This window comes from Lolium perenne, chromosome 2 (genome assembly GCF_019359855.2).
Source record: "Lolium perenne isolate Kyuss_39 chromosome 2, Kyuss_2.0, whole genome shotgun sequence".
NCBI lineage: Eukaryota > Viridiplantae > Streptophyta > Magnoliopsida > Poales > Poaceae > Lolium > Lolium perenne.
Window position 1 is genome coordinate 274,663,036 of NC_067245.2, and position 22,319 is coordinate 274,685,354.

A 22,319-nucleotide genomic window follows, 5' to 3' on the forward strand; every position below is an offset into this window, starting at 1 on the left:
AGCATCCTACAAATCCCGTTGTTCTCCTCTCGAAGAATCTCCACCTCCTTCCTCAGAGGTAGATATTTATCGCAAAACTCATCGGTGATTCGAATGGCTTCCTCTGCTGCAGGGAAGGAACTAAGGTCTAGAACTGGTGGTACTGGTCCCTGCATATTATGAGAAAAAGCACGTCCATCGTTAATTGATCCTACACGGGTAGGTTTTCTCGCCCTTGATCCTGCAGCAATCTGTCCCTCTTTGCTTGATGGTATCTTCTTTACTTCATCCATCCGTCCAACAAGGGTCCCCCGATCAAGATCATGGACGAGCTCGCTCCTGCGTCGCAGCTCAATCCTCTGAAGATGAACCCCGGGATGCCATCTGGACAGAAACAGATCGAAACGAAAACACAACGAGAACACGATATACGGATCTCGGGGGATTATGTCACTTGATGCACAATGAACAAGTCCAATATACCCCTGGAATGATTGTGTCAATTGAAGCTATTAGGTTGAATTAGGCCTTTCACAATGCACTGTTTGCTTCCTAGTGCGCTATCTTAGATAGTGGTGCTTGAAGATCTAACCCCTCCAATGCATTGTATCTTAATAGTTGTATCTATATTTAATAAGTTTTTGAACATGTATGCAGATGATTGGACTAGAAATGGATTTTGCCTATGGCTTCGTGTAAGAGTTATATCTTAGCTACTCCCTCTGTTCCGGTTTATTTAGCCCCGCGTGGATCCCTATGTTGTGAATTTGAACTATATAATATAAATTATATACAAAAATATATAACATCTAAAGTTGTATATTTTTAAAATATATAACTCATATTATGTTGGTTAAATTGGGGACCTAGAAATACGCGCAAAAAATAATAATCTGGAACAGGGGTATTAAGATACAACGCCAATCTTTCTTCAGTAATATAATGCCACATAAGCATGTACCTAGGATACAATGCAATGTAGAGCTTGTCTCTTAACATACACAAAATTATTAAATGTATATATAAATATTAAGATACAATGCATCGAAGAGCATGTCTCTTAACATATACTAGTATTATCTAGGATAACACGCTAACATATGATAAATGTGGATGTTGCTTTTACGGTGGAAACTAAGACTACCCATAATGGAAGTATCATACATTTTATACATGCAAAAAGATAAGAGAGACGATAGTAGTGCTCCCTCCAATTTATTCTAGATATATCTATTTTAGTATCAAATAATATAGATCAGAGGGAGTACAAACAGTGTACTTGTTCTACTGTTTAATCAGGAGAGAAAGTGACACGCCACTCATTGTTTTAACTGGCTGGATAACTCACGCCGCGTAGTCCTACTTGGTTCCTAGCAATGAATACTCCGTGGCGTATTATGTAGGAGTATTAATACTCCGTGGCGTGCCACTTTCTCCCCTGATTAGAATATAACTTATATGTCATTTATAATATACCATTAGTAAGCTTATTGAAATATGCATCCGGTGATATAGTTTTGACTGGTATACAACTCATATTTGGTTGATCCAATTCGTAATCAAAGTTTGCCTCAAAATACAAAGTGACCTTGCATTTAAGAGCGGAGAATGTATTAGATGTATATATAGATACATTTAAATTTAGAAAAACTAGGCATCTTTTATGGGACGAATGGAGTAATAAAAATTGTGTGACAGGCCGCTTTTCCAAAATAAATAAAGAAAAATGTTTAATTGTATCCCATGACACCGCACAACTAGACAAGCAGTCACTTTTGATGCAACGGGACGTAATCACAGTCACACGTTGGAAAGCTTAAAAAGCCTATATAACTCGCCTGTTTGTATTCAATCAAATTGTATAAGTATATTACTATTCCTTAAAACTTGTGCCGAGTATACAATCACAGCGCTGTCAGTAGGTGATCATGGCCACCTTCTAGAGCCCGTAAAAAATCCGTCTCCTGGTCAACTGCAATAAACACGGATGCATCGTCCGTAGCACCTTGACAGTAAACTAATCTACGAGTTTAACCATTTCTTAAACCCTGGGCTAGCAGCAGTACATCCCATTCTTCTCCAGTATGAACACCCACCAGATCGCCTCTCTGCTGGATCACCTCTCGCGAATTTGACCCGTTGATCGCTCCATGATCCGAGATCTAGCTAGCACAACTTCAGCAATGTCTCAAGCAGAAATGCTTAGGTCTTTTCACCTAGTCAAGATGTCTGCACATTTTGGCGTCCTGATGCCGGTCCTTGGGAGATGACGCTTCTTATATGCGACGAAACCACTCGCCTCGATCTATCCCGTGAGACGTGCCGGCGGCGCCTGCGGCGGATCACCGACCTATTTCTGCCGTTAGAAGTAGGAGGCGCCAACGATGTACCGTTGACACGCACCGCCACGGAAGTGCCAGATGGGGGACCTGTTGAATGTTCGGAAAAGCTAATGGTGATTAGAGATCTCATGGTGAGTGGCTCAGTGCAATGTCAATGTTTTGACTATGGAGCATGTAAATAGTTGGCCATAAGAGAATTAGAAAATACAGTAAAGAAAGCAAGATACAAGTTGTATAGATCACTACCTCTTACCTATGTTCACATTAAAAGATATCGCAAGTTTGTCTAAAACTCTTTATTATATAAATACATCTAAATTTAGATAAAAAGATTAATATATTTTTTAAAGAGTGAATTTCACTTTTAACCCTACAGTTATGCATTAGTAGCACATATTACTCCATTTAATAGAACTTATATTAAAATAGCCCATCTAGGAGGAGACTGCATATATGGAACATGGGGGCATATGAACCCACTTTTTGAAAAGTTCCGTTTGTGATGTCAAAACATGTTTTAAAAATCGAAACACAAAATAATTTTCCAGATGATCTCAAATATGTTCCCTGGACATGAGTTTCGTGACGAAAAAATCTTTTATTTTGTCTCGGCAAAAAAGTGAAATTTTGCAGGACTATATAGCAGTATATATGTGACGTATTTTGTCTTTTTTAGATTCTGAAATAAAAAAGTGGTTTCTCCGCGAAAATTTTCTACGCACACATGAAACATGCGTACCTACCTGGATATTTTTATTTCAGAATTTTTTAACATTTAGAAAATGCATTTCCAACTTAGGTTCACTTGCACCCAGGTTTAAACCGGACTTTTCCATCTAGGAGACTAAAAACATAATCTCACCTATGTTTAGCACTGTGCTTGTTTTTGTTAGATATAGTACGCGTTTCGTCTATGTGGCACGGAAAAATATGTGAAGATCATAGGGCGTCATCGACAATTATATTCGGACAAATCTTACCCAATTCATTTCTCGTCACGGTACAGGTATTTTGGAAGCTGGTCATCACCACACACCTTACCTAATAGATACACAACGGAAAAGGAGGACCCAAATATTCTAAAATGTGTAATCTAGATGAATTTTCACTCAATAAGGTAATTAATGTCACAAATATTTGGACCCAAGGACTCTAGTAAAAGGAACTGTAGCTAGGAGGTAAAAAGTAGAATTCTACGGAAAAGCACGCACCTTCACGCTCAATGCTCCACCGGCGCCGGCGGAACCGCTTGAACACGCCATCCAACGCCACCTCGAACGCGTCCGCCATGCCGTCGCCGAGCCCATGAGGCGACGAACTGTACACCAGCCTCGGAATCATCTCCACGACGCGCTCCCGCATCCGCCGCACCCGCTGCTCGCTGAACCCCTGCAGAAAATCCAGCACGCTCACGTTGCCCACGCTCAGCGCCCGCCGGTCCATGAACACCGACCACTCCCCCTCCTTCCCCCGCTGCCCCGCCGGCAGGAACCACCGGTACTGGTCGTACGCCGTCCTCCGCCAGAACAGCACCGGCACGGCCCCGGCCACCATGCAGTCGAACAGCGACCGCCGCGTGTAGCTGTCACCGCGCGGCTGCAGGCAGAACTTGGAGTCCAGGAAAAGCTTCGTTAGCGCCGCGGTGTCGTTGTTGCACCTCTGGCCGCGGCAGTCCACTGAGCGGCAGTACGCGTGCCCGGCGTCCTCGCACTCATCCAGCAGCACGTCCCTGAAGTCGTTCCTGAACCCGTAGCGCGGCGCGCCGGCGAACCCGAAGAGGTTGGTGCGGTTGCGGGACAGCACGTGACGCTGCCACGCGCGCACGTCGGCGGCGGCGCGCGGATGGAAGCCTGTCGGGTACGGGACGCCGACGTCCATGGGATCCTGCCGGTCGCTCTCGATGACGAGGCGGGTGACATTGCCCATTCCGGGCATGAGCACGAAGTTGGAGCCCCACGCGTCGTCGCTATACCGGCGGAAGTCCCACGTGATGCGCCCGAGCGTCATGAAGTGGTCCCACCCGCCGGACTTCTGGAAGGAGGTCTGGTTCGTGAGCCACCGGAGGAGCCGCGTGCCGGCGCGGTCGCGGTCCGCGACGGTGGCGTTGAGACCCCACAGGTGACTGCCCACGTCTAGGCCGGCGTAGAACGGCACGTAGAACACGGTGGCGAGCGACGGGTCGGTGGTGCGGCACCGGTGGGCAAGGATGCGGCGGTGGATGATGATCTCTACAGGGAACTGGTCGGTGTTGTACCAGTTGGGCAGCGACGCGTTCGGCACCACGCCAGAGAAGGCCGGCACCGTGGCGCACGGACGGCCCAGGCCACCGTTGGATAGGTACGGGCAGAAGGAGTACCACGGCCAGAGACGTTTGCAGTCGCCGACGAGTTCGTGGTTGAACTCCGGCGGTAGGTCGTAGACGTAGATCAAGCCGGCCTTGCACGCGCCGGCTTCGACCGGGCCGTTGGCCCAGGTGCTGTTGCAGCGTCCCGGGGCCGGGAGGAACCGTGTGCTGGGGAATTTCAGCAGGGACTTGAAGAGCACAAGCTGTAGGGCTAGGAAAGCAAGGAGCACCACGGCGGCTCGCAGCAACACCGACGCCGCGGAAGGCGTGGCGGCGTTGACTGGAGATCCAGGCGGCGAGGGGGGCTTGGCCGGGGATGTCGGTGACTCCGGCATTGGGAGCACGCCGAGGAAGTGGGAAGGGTCACTGGTTCATGCCAGAGTTGGACTGTGCTTAGGAGATTTAAGGTATAGGTTCTCTCCTGAGGGACGCAGGAAAAAGTTTGGTTGGCACGTGGAGCGGTGGATGCAGGGTGAGCTGCTACGCCATTCCCGTAGATCCAAAGCAACGTATCAGATCAGGTTGTGAAGATGATACGGAGAAGGAGGAGCCAAAATGAGCAAGCCGGAAAGAAGCTTTTGACGCTCCATTAGATAGGAAGATCTAAAAATAATAATCAGCTGGTAGTGTCGTGGTGGCACTGCTGGCTATTGCATATTTTGATGTTTGAAAACACAGAGCTAGGTTCTATGGACAGCTAATGCGTGTGGCTAATTAACTGGGGCGACATGCACACGGGAGTTTGGGCAAGGCTAGGAAGATCGGTGGGACACCGTGGGATGATATCTAGGTTTGCAAGGGTTTTGTAGTAGCACACTAGTACTAAATAATGTCGTGAATCACTACTGCTTGATATGTAAGAGCATCTCTACAAGATCCCTAAATCGGGCCAAAAATTGTAGTAAATATCTAGCGTGTTTATAATTTCAGCGCGGTTTCAGACGTTGAGCAGGTTCTGTAAAAGTTTGTGGACCTATAAATGTTTTAGGGGCCACCAAAAACGCGAACCTCCGACCTTAACATATCCTGAGAGTAACAAGCCAAAAAAACTGGTTTGATTTCCCACCTCTCCTCCGGCGCTGCCGTCCGTACAACCGCCTCTAGCCATCGATTCCTTGTGGCTCAGACAAATTCGTGCACTGTTGTTCGAAGATCCCACCACTTAGCTCCAATTCTAGCCAAGGCTTTGCTAATTTCCGACGAGTTGCCTCGATACTGATTGATTCCGGCAAGCTCCGGTGAGGCAGACCACCACACGTGGGCAGGGTCACCGGCGTGGCGAAGCTCACATAGCGGCAGGCGGGGCGGGGGAGGAGCTCGCCTGGGCGGGAAAGAGTTCGCCCGGGTGGGCAACCAGAGTTTGCTGGGGAAGAAGAGAGGAAATTCGAGAGAGAAAAGGAAATGCTTTTTTTTTTAAGTCTACAACCCGGTTTTACAAGATCTGATCGACGGCAGTTTGCGCGAGTGTAGATTTTACCCTTTTCACGCCATGTACTCACGTTTTTGCAGGCCACGACTTACAGACAGAATCCGCTAGAGATGCTCAAGAGTGCAAGTAGAGTAGTCTCTTAGAACAAAAAAAATATTATATCACAATATACCAGAACAGCAAGGAACCTCTGATTTAGTTATTTGTAATCCATGCATCTTAGGTAATTGATTGATGGCCTCGCAATGAAGGCATATTACACTGTTATCTAAGGGCATGCCTAGCGGCCCGACGCATTTCGAGCTTAAAATATATTCGCTTTGATCTATTTATGTTGGGAAGCGGACACAAAGCCGTTTGCCGCCGCGCATCTTGTCCCTTTGGGTCGGGGCCAACCCAGCGGCCCAATGAAGAGAAAAGGTATTTTATTCTCATTGATAGAAAACATAATTTATATAGATAAAAAGGAATTAAAACATTGAAAATAACAGGCCAAGACCCAGGCCTATTCTACTGGTTGTCACCATAGTTCGTGAGGTCCACGGTCTTCGACTGATGGGTTCGATGCATGGAAAATAAAATATTCTATCGTAAAGACGAATAAATCTAAGATCCAATCTATGAAAAAACTAAGATCTAATATATGAGCTCGGAGCAACGAGATAGATGAGAACTAACCCTCGTAGATCCAAAGCCTTAACGAGATCAGATCTCGTGGTTGATGTAGACGATCGTTCCGGTGCTGCAATCCGACAACACTTCCGTACTCGGCCGCACGTACGGTGTCAATGAAGTCCATCCTTGTAATGTCCCAGGTTTAGAGACGATCGAGGGGTAGAAAGGTATGTGCATTGGATCGTAAAATCTGGGGAATTTCGCGCTTTTATAAAAACTTGCATCTTAGGGGGGACAAGTTTCTCTCTCGACACCATATAGGATTAGGGTTTCGAGAGTGCGATAAACTTGGACCTATCTGAACTCAACTAGGGTTTTCAAGAAGAGAGGGGAACAATCTACCTCTCAACTTAAGTTGCATGTTTGAATTCAAATAAGATAGGTTTGAAGTTCAAATTCAAACTCAAATAGGTATATTATAATTCAATTAATAGATAATTCATTAAACAAGTGAATACCCAAGAATATAAGAGAATAGAACTTATATTAAAAGCTCATTAGGGAAAACTTGAGCTTTATTGATTAACACACAAGATACATTGTCAATTTACATTATCCAAATTGAATTATAAATATTACAACACATTACAGAAATTAAATAAATAATAAATAAAATGAAAATTACAAAGGTATGCAAATGGCTAAACTACTAACTAAATTCTTCAAGAATTTTTGATCAACACTTGATGAAGAGTTTCTTGAGCATCCATATGATCCGTGCAAGCAAAACATCAAAAAGGAACAAACATAATGCCAAGTGGCAATATCACTTGGCAGGTTAGTGTAAAAAAAGATGGAATAGAGAGGATAATCTCAACACTGCCGGGGAAACCAAGCCAAGGACCAAGTCCCAACCTGTGAAGCACACAGGTAGCTCACAGGGTGTGCTGCATGCTCAACAGCACACACAGACCAGGGGAGAGTCACCAAAGTGACCTGGTGGAGCTGTCGACCAAGGAAGCAAGGTAAAGGGGGTATAAAACCTTTTCATAGCCCAAACCCTAGCTGTTCATCGACAACATCTCCAAAGGGTAAGAACACAAGAACAGGAAGGACACAGAACCACCACAAAACCTTCAGAAACAGTTCAGTTTCACCAAAACTGATCACTGTGCTCAAGCCACCATGGAGTAGATCAAGCACCAGCTAGCAAGGAGGAGCAGTGCAAGCACAGAAACCATCCAGAAGCAAAACCTCTACACCAACACCAATTTCTAGGAGCTGGAGTGAGGTATATCATGATCATGAACAAACCAGATGGTTTTGTTCACTATTTGCACAACCATGATCACACAGACACACAGAAAGGGTAGGAAACCCTGGTTGTATCATCACTTGGTTGCAAAACCATTTGGTGCCAGCGAACAAAAGAAAGGCTAGCAAGAAAACAACCAAGGGAACACTGGTTGTGTCAACACAGTGACACAACCAAAGAAATCCAGCAAGGATTTAATCCTATTTAGCCACCCAAAGTCACCAAGCACCTAACAGTTTAGCTACACCATCAGGATGGCAGAAATATAAGTTTTCTGCAAGCATTTGTCAACATCAAAGGCTTCTGGCAATCAAATATGATCATCCAGTAAGAAATTATCCATAAACAATAAGCCACCTGAGGTGGGAGCTACCAAAACAACAAGGAATTGCTATTGAGGTCACCTCGACCACAAAACCTTCCAAGCCGTGCACACAGATCATTACCCAGAGGGTTCAGAGTGAGCTGGGGTTCCCAACCAATGGTTGGCATCCCTCTAGCTTCAATTTATCAAGCAATAGGATCATCACTGACAAGCAATTCACCTCATTTATCCAGCTAATTAAACAAGGCTACACAGATAAATGAGACATATAAATAAACAGTGCACAACCACTTTTAAATGATCCAGAAGATCACTGCAAGCATCATCAGATGCTTAATCAAATAAAAGTATGCACCAGCACAGGCCAGTGTGTCACACAGACACAAGGAGGAGCATCAGTGAGTCACAAATCATAAGACATCAACCATCTCCAAGCATCTGATGATCATATGATCATCAGGGCTTGGCAGGGCATGCAAGAGCGTGCTAGAACCAAGTCTAGCACTAATCCATGCACCATATATACTAAATAGCCACAGCTCATGATTAATTTCATCACAGATAATCAAATAAATCATATGTAATTGTATCCAGAAGCACAACATCAAGGGATGGAGCTGTCTAGCCAACAGCTATGCTCAATAGAGCATTTCCATGATTAACAACTCAATAAGCAACATACCAGGGGCACTGGTTCTTGCAGATTGCAAGGAGTACCACAGTAATCAAGCCAGGGGCCAAGAAGATGAACACACATGTTAGCCTAGCAGCCGTAGCAATAGAAGGAACAACCTGGTAGGCCATGAGCATCATAGGATGCTCATGGGCATGTATACATGAGCTACAACAACAATAATGGCAAATACACAAGCATGAGCCAGAGAGAGGAGAGCACCAGTACAAGCACAACACTAGAGCTAGGTTATGGCACATAGAGCAGCAGCAGCTAGCACACCATGTCAGCAATAGAGGTAGCACGACACAGAGCACATAGGCGCAGGAGCAGCAGCAACACAACAACCTGGACGCCAAGGCATCCAGTGGAGGAGGAGAAAGAACAGACAATAGAGAGAGAGTGGAGCACATACCAGGGCGAGCAGACAGCAGTCGCGGCCATGGCGGCCACGGCGGCACACGCTGGGCGCACAGCAACGCCAGGCCAGGCCAAGCCACGCCTTGAACAGTGCCGCAGCACCCAGCACCACTACGGCGGGGCTCACGGCGGCGCCGTAGCGCCAGGAACGCCAGCGAGCGGCGAGATCGCCGCGGATCCCGTAACCCTAGCCATAGAGAGGGGGTCGGGGACGAGCGGGAGCCACGCCAGCTCCAGATATACGCGGAGGAGCATGACCGGCATCGTGGGGCGGATCGATTGCGCCCCATGGCTAGAGCCAAGACCGCCGGAATCCACCGGAATCGGCTGGCGACGGCGGAGGCGACGCGGGTCGCCAGAGAGAGAGGGGATTACGGTTCATCGAGTCGACACGGTGAAGAGGTAGAGTGAGCGATCGCACGGGTTGGTTGGACCCGAGTGGGTCAAACCCAACCCGTGGGGCTCCACTGATAGGTGGGCCCAGGGACAATTCCTTCTTTTCAAAAAATTCCCAATTAATTAAATCTTTCCATGAATTTTAGAAAATAAATGTAACTCTAAAAAAATATGAAAACCACTCATCATAAAATTCTCTATCATAATAAAATATGAAAAGGAATTTTGGAGACAAATGAGACTAAGTCATAATTTGATGAATATTGTAATCACTAAAAATCACACCTCATATTTTTAATGATAAATAAGTCCATAAATTCTTTTGGACTTTAAAAACACCTTGACAACATTTCAAGGTGGTATTTTACCCTAAACAAAGTATCCCTAAATCATTCTTAGTAAACACCTCTTACATGAAATAATAAAGCGTCGGGAAGGGGGGAACAAACCCTAAAAGCTGAATCATGCATAATTACTTCTTTAACCATTGCCCTTATTGGACAATGATGCTATCTTTCAACAATAGAGGACAAGGGTCAGTCCACACCATCGAACTGCAACACTTTGTAGTCTTCAGGCAAGTTCATCGCTTGCTCATGTCATTTGAGTATTTTTATCAAATTACTTGCAAATACTATGTTATCACTCTTGCATAAAAAGCAAAACCACTATTTTCATAACTATGAATATGACTATGTGGTTGGCAATGGAACCATGGAATGTGTTGACATGGTGGAGGTTCCATTGCAATGGGTTTATATCCATCTAGGTTTAAAACAATAAATGTCGTCCAGTGATTCTTGTGCTGTAAAACTCGTGTTAACCATAAGATGTAAAGTGGGACGGAGTAGTCAATTGTATTTCCACCTCTCGTACATCAACATATGCGCTTACCGTAGACACTTGATCCCGAGGGATAAGCGGTGGGGTGGGGATCCCATTCTAATTCCCCACGGTAATGCGGTCTATGATGGGTTGCATCTACCGGCGAAGGAGTTTATGGTAGTTAGCCCAGAACTGTCGTCGTGGTCGGGGGCCATCCTTAATTGGTATAAATACACCGGCGTGGACCCAGGGTCAGGGATTGCAAAGGGTGGGTGTGCGAGGTAGCGGAGGAATATGATTGGCTAAGACCTTATACCAGGCCTCACACCAAAGGAAGTGTGGACGGTAAAGCTGCCCGGTTGACACCATGGTTAAGCTCTCTTATGGGTAAAGCAACACACCTCTGCAGAGTGTAATGAATCGTGACCTGTCACTCCCTGTTCCGGGTTTGGAACTGCGAACGCTGCTGGAAAGGAACTCCATGAAGTTCTAGTAAACCGGTGAAGGCTGACGGACATAGTTCTTCTAAATAAAAGCAACCTCTTGAAGAAATTATTGTCAAAACTGATGTCTACGTTCCCCCTCCTTTCCTGTAGACAGTGTTGGCCTCCAAGAGCAGAGGTTTGTAGAACAGCAGCAAGTTTTCCCTTAAGTGGATCACCCAAGGTTTATCAAACTCAGGGAGGAAGAGGTCAAAGATATCCCTCTCATGCAACCCTGCAACCACAAAGCAAGAAGTCTCTTGTGTCCCCAACACACCTAATAGGTGCACTAGTTCGGCGAAGAGATAGTGAAATACAGGTGGTATAAATAAGTATGAGCAGTAGCAACGGTGCCAGAAAGTAGCTTGCTGGCGTGTAGTTGATGGTGGTAGTATTGCAGCAGTAGTAACGCAGTAAAACAGTAAACAAGCAGTAGTAACTCAGCAGTATTTAGGAACAAGGCCTAGGGATTACACTTTCACTAGTGGACACTCTCAACATTGATCACATAACAGGATAGATAAATGCATACTCTACACTTTTGTTGGATGATGAACACATTGCGTAGGATTACACGAACCCTCAATGCCGGAGTTAACAAGCTCCACAATAATGCTCATATTTTAGTAACCTTTAGTGTAAGATAGATCAAAAGACTAAACCAAGTACTAGCATAGCATGCACACTGTCACCTTCATGCATATGTAGGAGGAATAGATCACATCAATATTATCATAGCAATAATTAACTTCATAATCTACAAGAGATCATGATCATAGCATAAACCAAGTACTAACACGGTGCACACACTGTCACCTTTACACACGTGCAGGAGGAATAGAACTACTTTAATAACTTTGCTAGAGTAGCACATAGATAGTAGTGATACAAAACTCATATGAATCTCAATCATGTAAAGCAGCTCATGAGATTATTGTATTGAGGTACATAGGAGAGAGATTAACCACATAGCTACCGGTACAGCCCCGAGCCTCGATGGAGAACTACTCCCTCCTCATGGGAGCAGCAGCGGTGATGAAGATGGCGGTGGAGATGGCAGCGGTGTCGATGGAGAAGCCTTCCGGGGGCACTTCCCCGCTCCGGCAGCGTGCCTGAACAGAGACTCCTATCCCCCAGATCTTGGCCTCGCGATGGCGGCGGCTCTGGAAGGTTTCTGTGGTTTTCGTCGAACGTATCAGGGTTTTCGATCCAGGGGCTTTAAATAGGCGAAGAGGCGGCGCAGGAGGGTCGAAGGGGTGCCCACACCATAGAGTGGCGCGGGCCCCCCTGGCCGCGCCGGCCTGTGGTTTGGTGGGCCTGTGCCCCCTCTCTGGTGGTTCTCGTGTGTTCTGGATGCTTCCGGGTAAAATAGGAACCTGGGCGTTGATTTCGTCCGATTCCGAGAATATTTCGTTACTAGGATTTCTGAAACCAAAAACAGCAGAAAACAGGAACTGGCACTTCGGCATCTTGTTAATAGGTTAGTTCCAGAAAATGCACGAATATGACATAAAGTGTGCATAAAACATGTAGATAACATCAATAATGTGGCATGGAACATAAGAAATTATCGATACGTCGGAGACGTATCAAAAACCTGCATTTGTATTAGACTTTCTGGTCTAGTACCGTAGTTAGTGCATTAAACACATCTTTCCTAATATGAACTTGTTGAGTACGCTCGTACTCATACCACTCTTAAATCCCCTGCTTAGATTGCATGAATCGTCTTGAGGGGGACAACGACAACCAGGAAGGAGCAGAAGAAATCTGCTATGAAGAGCCAGACCTCTCCGGAGGTGTAGAAGGTGTAGACTATCTCATAGTCTACAGAACCGGGAACGGTTTCGAAGGAGAACAAGCTTAGGAAAGTGGAGTAGTAGTAGTAACCGAGCAGTGTGAACACTTAGTAATTAGATGCTTGATACGCGTACAACACGCGTCCGTTGGGAACCCCAAGAGGAAGGTGTGATGCGTACAGCGGCAAGTTTTCCCTCAGTATGAAACCAAGGTTTATCGAACCAGTAGGAGCCAAGAAGCACGTTGAAGGTTGATGGCGGCGAGATGTAGTGCGGCGCAACACCAGGGATTCCGGCGCCAACGTGGAACCTGCACAACACAACCAAAGTACTTTGCCCCAACGAAACAGTGAGGTTGTCAATCTCACCGGCTTGCTGTAACAAAGGATTAGATGTATAGTGTGGATGATGATTGTTTGCGTAAAAACAAGAGAACAAGTATTGCAAAGAGATTGTATTCGATGTAAAAGAATGGACCGGGGTCCACAGTTCACTAGTGGTGTCTCTCCCATAAGATAAATAGCATGTTGGGTGAATAAATTACAGTTGGGCAATTGACAAATAGAGAGGGCATGACAATGCACATACATGATATGATGAGTATAGTGAGATTTAATTGGGCATTACGACAAAGTACATATACCGCTATCCAACATGCATCTATGCCTAAAAAGTCCACCTTCAGGTTATCATCCGAACCCCTTCCAGTATTAAGTTGCAAACAACAGACAATTGCATTAAGTATGGTGCGTAATGTAATCAATAACTACATCCTCGGACATAGCATCAATGTTTTATACCTAGTGGCAACATCACATCCATAACCTTAGAGGTTTCTCTCACTCCCCCAGATTCACGGAGACATGAACCCACTATCGAGCATAAATACTCCCTCTTGGAGTTACAAGCATCAACTTGGCCAAAGCATCTACTAGTAACGGAGAGCATGCAAGATCATAAACAACACATAGATTGATAATCAACATAACATAGTATTCTCTATCCATCGGATCCCAACAAACACAACATATAGTATTACAGATAGATGATCTTGATCATGTTAGGCAGCTCACAAGATCCGACAATGAAGCACATAAGGAGAAGACATCCATCTAGCTACTGCTATGGACCCATAGTCCAGGGGTGAACTACTCACTCATCACTCCGGAGGCGACCATGGCGGTGAAGAGTCCTCCGGGAGATGATTCCCCTCTCCGGCAGGGTGCCGGAGGCGATCTCCGAATCCCGAGATGGGATTGGCGGCGGCGGCGTCTCTGGAAGGTTTTCCGTATCGTGGCTCTCGGTACTGGGGGTTTCGCGACGAAGACTATATGTAGGCGGAAGGGCAGGTCAGGGGGCCACACGAGGGGCCCAGACGACAGGGCCGCGCGGCCAAGACCTGGGCCGCGCCGCCCTGGTGTCTGGCCACCTCGTGGCCCCACTTCGTCTCCTCTTTGGTCTTCTGTAAGCTTCGTGGCAAAATAGGCCCCTGGGCGTTGATTTCGTCCAATTCCGAGAAGATTTCCTTACTAGGATTTCTGAAACCAAAAACAGCAGAAAACAGCAACTGGCTCTTCGGCATCTCGTTAATAGGTTAGTTCCAGAAAATGCATAAATATGACATAAAGTATGCATAAAACATGTAGATATCATCAATAATGTGGCATGAAACATAAGAAATTATCGATACGTCGGAGACGTATCAGCATCCCCAAGCTTAGTTTCTGCTCGTCCCGAGCAGGTAAACGATAACAAAGATAATTTCTGGAGTGACATGCCATCATAACCTTGATCATACTATTGTAAGCATATGTAATGAATGCAGCGATCAAAACAATGTAAATGACATGAGTAAACAAATGAATCATATAGCAAAGACTTTTCATGAATAGTACTTCAAGACAAGCATCAATAAGTCTTGCATAAGAGTTAACTCATAAAGCAATAATTCAGAGTAAAGGCATTGAAGCAACACAAAGGAAGATTAAGTTTCAGCGGTTGCTTTCAACTTATAACATGTATATCTCATAGATAATTGTCAACATAGAGTAATATAACAAGTGCAATATGCAAGTATGTAGGAATCAATGCACAGTTCACACAAGTGTTTGCTTCTTGAGATGGAGAGAAATAGGTGAACTGACTCAACATAAAAGTAAAAGAAAGGTCCTTCAAAGAGGAAAGCATCGATTGCTATATTTGTGCTAGAGCTTTGATTTTGAAAACAAGAAACAATTTTGTCAACGGTAGTAATAAAGCATATGTGTTATGTAAATTATATCTTACAAGTTGCAAGCCTCATGCATAGTATACTAATAGTGCCCGCACCTTGTCCTAATTAGCTCGGATTACCTGGATTATCATCGCAATGCACATGTTTTAACCAAGTGTCACAAAGGGGTACCTCTATGCCGCCTGTACAAAGGTCTAAGGAGAAAGCTCGCATCGGATTTCTCGCTATTGATTATTCTCAACTTAGACATCCATACCGGGACAACATAGACAACAGATAATGGACTCCTCTTATATGCATAAGCATGTAGCAACAATTAATTTTCTCATATGAGATTGAGGATATTTGTCCAAAACTGAAACTTTCACCATGGATCATGGCTTTAGTTAGCGGCCCAATGTTCTTCTCTAACATTATGCAATGCTCTAACCATTCTAGTGGTAAATCTCCCTTACTTCAGACAAGACGAACATGCATAGCAACTCACATGATATTCAACAAAGAGTAGTTGATGGCGTCCCCAGGAACATGGTTATCGCACAACAAGCAACTTAATAAGAGATAAAGTGCATAAGTACATATTCAATACCACAATAGTTTTTAGGCTATTTGTCCCATGAGCTATATATTGTAAAGGTAGAGGATAGAAATTTTAAAGGTAGCACTCAAGCAATTTACTTTGGAATGGCGGAGAAATACCATGTAGTAGGTAGGTATGGTGGACACAAATGGCATAGTGGTTGGCTCAAGGATTTGGATGCATGAGAAGTATTCCCTCTCGATACAAGGTTTAGGCTAGCAAGGTTTATTTGAAACAAACACAAGGATGAACCGGTGCAGCAAAACTCACATAAAAGACATATTGTAAACATTATAAGACTCTACACCGTCTTCCTTGTTGTTCAAACTCAATACTAGAAATTATCTAGACCTTAGAGAGACCAATTATGCAAACCAAATTTTAGCATGCTCTATGTATTTCTTCATTAATGGGTGCAAAGTATATGATGCAAGAGCTTAAACATGAGCACACCAATTGCCAAGTATCACATTATCCAAGACATTATAGCAATTACTACATGTATCATTTTCAAATTCCAACCATATAACAATTTAACGAAGAAGAAACTTCCGCCATGAATATTATGAGTAAAGCCTAAGGACATACTTGTCCATATGCAACAGCAGAGCGTGTCTCTCTCCCACACAATGAATGCTATGATCCATTTTATTCAAACAAAACAAAAACAAAAACAAACAGACGCTCCAAGCAAAGTACATAAGATGTGATGGAATAAAAATATAGTTTCACTAGAGGAACCTGATAATGTTGTCGATGAAGAAGGGGTTGCCTTGGGCATCCCCAAGCTTAGACGCTTGAGTATTCTTGATATATGCAGGGGTGAACCACCGGGGTATCCCCAAGCTTAGAGCTTTCACTCTCCTTGATCATATTGTATCATCTCCCTCTCTTGATCCTTGAAAACTTCCTCCACACCAAACTCAAAACAACTCATTAGAGGGTTAGTGCACAATCAAAATTTACATGTTCAGAGGTGACATAATCATTCTTAACACTTCTGGACATTGCACAAAGCTACTGAAAGTCAATGGAATCGAATAATCCATCAAGCATAGCAAAACAGGCAATGCGAAATAAAAGGCAGAATCTGTCAAAACAGAACAGTTCATAAAGACGAATTTTATTGAGGCACCAGACTTGCTCAAATGAAAATTATCAAATTGAATGAAAGTTGCGTACATATCTGAGGATCACTCACGTAAATTGGCATAATTTTCTGAGTTATCTACAGAGAATTAGGCCCAGATTCGTGACAGCAAAGAAATCTGTTTCTGCGCAGTAATCCAAATCTAGTATGAACCTTACTATCAACGACTTTACTTGGCACAACAATGCACAAAACTAAGATAAGGAGAGGTTGCTACAGTAGTAACAACTTCCAAGACACAAATATAAAATAAAAGTACTGTAGTAAAAACATGGGTTGTCTCCCATAAGCGCTTTTCTTTAACGCCTTTCAGCTAGGCGCAGAAAGTGTATATCAAGTATTATCAAGAGACGAAGTGTCAACATCATAATTTTCACGATTTGTCCCATTAGGTATCTTATATGCTCCCTTATCTATAGTGGTTTTAAGAGCTTTATCAATTTTATGCCTATAATAGCTTTTTGGTTTAGGCCCCTTAGAGACATACATGAACTTTTGCTCCTTACCCACATAAGCTTTCTCTCTAAACTTTATAGATGAAAAGGTTGAACCCAATGTTCCCATAGCCTCTTCAAGTTCACTAATCCTTTGGGTTTGATTATCATGAATAGCACAAGATTCCAAAATGGCAATTTTCTCATTAATTCCACCTAGAGATTTATCAAGTTTATCAGTGCTATCAAGTAATGTTCCCAAAGTAATATCAATACTCGGAAGGTTTTTCTCTATGGTTTCCAACTTTTTCATGACATCTTCAAGAGAGGTTTCAATTTTAACTTCATTAACAGGTGGTATTCCAAATAAACTTTCAATAATGCAACTAGCTTCTAAGGCAGGAGTACCTAGGAAGTTACCTCCCGCGAGACAATCAAGAACATACCTATTCCAGCTAGAGATACCAACATAAAAATTTCTCAGTAGGATAGTGGTGGAGTGTTTCTTAGTGCACCTATTATGGGCATCACTAATTCTGTACCAAGCATCCTTTAAACATTCTCCCCCTTTTTGCTTAAACGCACGAACTTCAACTTCAGGATTACTCATTTTAGCAATAGTAAATAAAGCAAACTAGATAAAGTAAATGCAAGTAACTAATTTTTTTGTGTTTTTTGATATAGCAAACAAGATAGCAAATAAAGTAAAACTAGCAACTAATTTTTTGTGTTTTGATTTAGTGCAGCAAACAAAGTAGTAAATAAAATAAAGCAAGACAAAAACAAAGTAAAGAGATTGGATTGTGGAGACTCCCCTTGCAGCGTGTCTTGATCTCCCCGGCAACGGCGCCAGAAAAAGAGCTTGATACGCGTACAGCACGCGTCCGTTGGGAACCCCAAGAGGAAGGAGTGATGCGTACAGCGGCAAGTTTTCCCTCAGTATGAAACCAAGGTTTATCGAACCAGTAGGAGCCAAGAAGCACGTTGAAGGTTGATGGCGGCGAGATGTAGTGCGGCGCAACACCAGGGATTCCGGCGCCAACGTGGAACCTGCACAACACAACCAAAGTACTTTGCCCCAATGAAACAGTGAGGTTGTCAATCTCACCGGCTTGCTGTAACAAAGGATTAGATGTATAGTGTGGATGATGATTGTTTGCAGAAAACAGTAGAACAAGTATTGCAGTAGATTGTATTCGATGTAAAAGAATGGACCGGGGTCCACAGTTCACTAGTGGTGTCTCTCCCATAAGATAAATAGCATGTTGGGTGAACAAATTACAGTTGGGCAATTGACAAATAGAGAGGGCATGACAATGCACATACATGATATGATGAGTATAGTGAGATTTAATTGGGCATTACGACAAAGTACATAGACCGCTATCCAGCATGCATCTATGCCTAAAAAGTCCACCTTCAGGTTATCATCCGAACCCCTTCCAGTATTAAGTTGCAAATAACAGACAATTGCATTAAGTATGGTGCGTAATGTAATCAATAACTACATCCTCGGACATAGCATCAATGTTTTATCCCAAGTGGCAACAGCACATCCATAACCTTAGAGGTTTCTCTCACTCCCCCAGATTCACGGAGACATGAACCCACTATCGAGCATAAATACTCCCTCTTGGAGTTACAAGCATCAACTTGGCCAAAGCATCTACTAGTAACGGAGAGCATGCAAGATCATAAACAACACATAGATTGATAATCAACATAACATAGTATTCTCTATCCATCGGATCCCAACAAACACAACATATAGTATTACAGATAGATGATCTTGATCATGTTAGGCAGCTCACAAGATCCGACAATGAAGCACATAAGGAGAAGACATCCATCTAGCTACTGCTATGGACCCATAGTCCAGGGGTGAACTACTCACTCATCACTCCGGAGGCGACCATGGCGGTGAAGAGTCCTCCTGGAGATGATTCCCCTCTCCGGCAGGGTGCCGGAGGCGATCTCCTGAATCCCCCGAGATGGGATTGGCGGCGGCGGCGTCTCTGGAAGGTTTTCCGTATCGTGGCTCTCGGTACTGGGGGTTTCGCGATGAAGACTATATGTAGGCGGAAGGGCAGGTCAGGGGGCCACACGAGGGGCCCAGACGACAGGGCCGCGCATACCTGGCCTTGTGTCGGGCCGGGCCGGGCCTCGGGCCGGCCCGAGGTAGGCCTGACGCAAAAAAAATCGGCCCAAGCCCGGCCCGGCCCGGCCAAAAACACACCAAGCCCGCCGGGCCGTCGGGCCGCGGGCCGGGCCGTAGGCTTAATCTCAGTTTTCGGGCTACCCAGGCCCAGCCCGGCCCAGGTGTTGGGCCAACATATCTCGGCCCAGGCCCGAGTTTTTCGGGCCGGGTCGGGCCGGGCCGCTCGGGCCGGGCTGCCCATGGCCAGATCTGGGGCCGCGCGGCCAAGACCTGGGCCGCGCCGCCCTGGTGTCTGGCCACCTTGTGGCCCCACTTCGTCTCCTCTTCGGTCTTCTGGAAGCTTCGTGGCAAAATAGGCCCCTGGGCGTTGATTTCGTCCAATTCCGAGAATATTTCCTTACTAGGATTTCGGAAACCAAAAACAGCAGAAAACAGCAACTGGCTCTTCGGCATCTCGTTAATAGGTTAGTTCCAGAAAATGCATAAATATGACATAAAGTATGCATAAAACATGTAGATATCATCAATAATGTGGCATGGAACATAAGAAATTATCGATACGTCGGAGATGTATCAATGCTCAAGGAGAATAAATGTATAACCTGCTAAGACTTAGATATTTTAAGTTAAGCTGGGTTCACCTCGAACCCAGGAGTATTCCTCTCGGAACCCAGGAGGAACTCCGTGATGATGTGTACATATGGTTTGTAATAATAAATGAATGAGTTATTGACCAGCAATGTTCTGTTGTACTACTCCGAGGGATGTAATATTTGTGGATTGGTACTTCGTGAATGTTATATCAACGACTGACATACTACAACATGCAGTGGTATGCAAGGTCACCAAAATCCTCTCCCCGTTCCAGCGGGCAGTGGAGGTGTGGTATATCTCCTCGGAATCCCAGCGGCACGACGAAGTGGTGGTGGCGGTGGAGGAGAAAACCTGCAGGGCTTCGCCTAAGCCGGAGCAGGATTGTGGTGGAGGAGAGAGGGGACGGACAGGGTTAGGGTATGAGGGGTAGTGCGCCCCTGCCCCTCCCCTCTTTATATAGGGGGAGGGTCGGTTGTGGTGGCCCCCCACGCCCCGGCCAAACCCATCTAGGGCCGGCGGCCAAAGAGGGGGGAGTTTTCTTCCCCCCAAGTCTTTCCCCCTTTAGGGTTTTGGGGAAACCCTAAGGGTTGGCAGACTTGGGCCTTGAGGGGGCCGTGCGAATGGACCATTAGGGCTAGGCTGGACCCCCTTGGCTCATGTTGGCCCTACTAGGGTCGTGGGCCCACTAGTGGACCCCCCTAGAACTTTCTAGAACCTTCCTAGTCTTCCACCGGAAAAATCCCGAACTTTTCCGAACCCCAAAAATCAACTTCCCTTATATGAATCTTATTCTCCGGACCATTCCGGACCTACTCGTGATGTCCTGGATCCCATTCGAGACTTCTAAAAACATTCAGTCTCCATCTCATATTCCGAAGCTACTATACAACATCGAATCTTAAGCACGTCACCCTACGGTTCGTGAACTATGCGGTCATGATCGAGACTCTCCGATCAATAATCAATAGTGGGAGTTGGAGATCCATAGTGGATCCCACACATTCAACGATAACTCAGTGATCGATTGAACCATTTACATATGATATTGATTCCCTTTGTCACGCGATACTTTACTTGTCCGAGGTTCGATCATCGGTATCTCCATACCTAGTTCAACCTCGTTACCGACAAGTACTCTTTACTCGTACCGTGGTATGTCATCTCTTGTGACCTTGACACATGCTTGCAAGCTAATTAGACGACATTCCACCGAGAGGGCCTAGAGTATATCTATCCGTCATCGGGATGGACAAATTCCACTCTTGATCCATATGCCTCAACTCATACTTTCAGAATACTCAATCCCATCTTTATAACCACCCATTTACGTAGTGGCGTTTGATGTAATCAAAGTACCCATCCGGTGTAAGTGATTTACATGATCTCATGGTCGAAGGACTAGGTTACTATATATCGAAAGCTTATAGCAAGTTGAACTTAATGACTTGATCTTATGCTATGCTTACTATGGGTGTGTGTCCATCACATCATTCATCTAATGATATGATCTTGTTATTAATAACATCCAATGTTCATGATCAGGAAACCATAAACATCTATTAATCAACAAGCTAGTTAAACGAGAGGCTTACTAGGGACTCTGGTTATTTACACAACACACATGTATTAATGTTTCCATTTAATACAATTATAGCATGGGGGTGTAAACATTTATCATGAACACTAAGATATAACAATAACTACTTTATTATTGCCTCTCGGGCATATCTCCAACACCGACATCTCCCACAGCTAGTTGGGTGCTGGCACTGGAAGATGGTGAATTGGTGGTAGAGGAGGAAGGGCGGCTCGTGCAGCTTCGATCTACCGGTGGCAATACAACCATCGGTGGTGAGAGGAGAGAGAGAAGGAAGAGGATGTCAACACCCGGATTTTTAATTCCAGATGCCTATTATGCCGTACATCGCGGTCCCATGAAGATTGTTTTTGCGAGACATAATAAGTTAATATCACAGAACATCATTCATTACAAACCATAATAGTCTTACAACAAATGATCTCATGATCCAAGTCTTAAAACAACAGTTGATCTAAGTATCAATTACAACACACATAGCGGAAGACACGTAGTAGCGGTCCATCTGTTCCACAGGCAACGCTTGACATCGGGAGGTAGTCCTAGTTATCATAGACATCCTGCTGTCCACCTTCTTGGTAATGGTTCTCCTCTTTATAGTCTTGCCATTTGAATATCCAGGGACAAAG

The 22,319-nt window shown here is 44.8% G+C and overlaps 1 protein-coding gene across 1 annotated transcript; it reads right to left on the reverse strand.

The window, feature by feature from the left end:
* Positions 1–1,863: 1,863 nt before the first annotated feature.
* On the reverse strand, positions 1,864–5,215 carry LOC127336419 (xyloglucan galactosyltransferase XLT2-like). Its single transcript, XM_051363226.2, has 2 exons — positions 3,533–5,215; positions 1,864–2,408 (listed from the first exon to the last, which is right to left on the reverse strand). The coding sequence occupies exons 1-2, from the start codon at positions 4,998–5,000 to the stop codon at positions 2,200–2,202; spliced, it is 1,677 nt and encodes a 558-aa protein (XP_051219186.1). The 5' UTR covers positions 5,001–5,215; the 3' UTR covers positions 1,864–2,199.
* Positions 5,216–22,319: the final 17,104 nt, after the last annotated feature.

Excerpts from the sequence above, each read along its gene's own strand:
- LOC127336419 (XM_051363226.2), bottom strand. The coding sequence starts at position 5,000 with ATGCCGGAGTCACCGACATCCCCGGCCAAGCCCCCCTCGCCGCCTGGA. Across the intron at positions 2,409-3,532 it reads GTGGAGCATTGAGCGTGAAG|GTCCCCCATCTGGCACTTCC; the intron begins GTGCGTGCTTTT and ends AACATTCAACAG.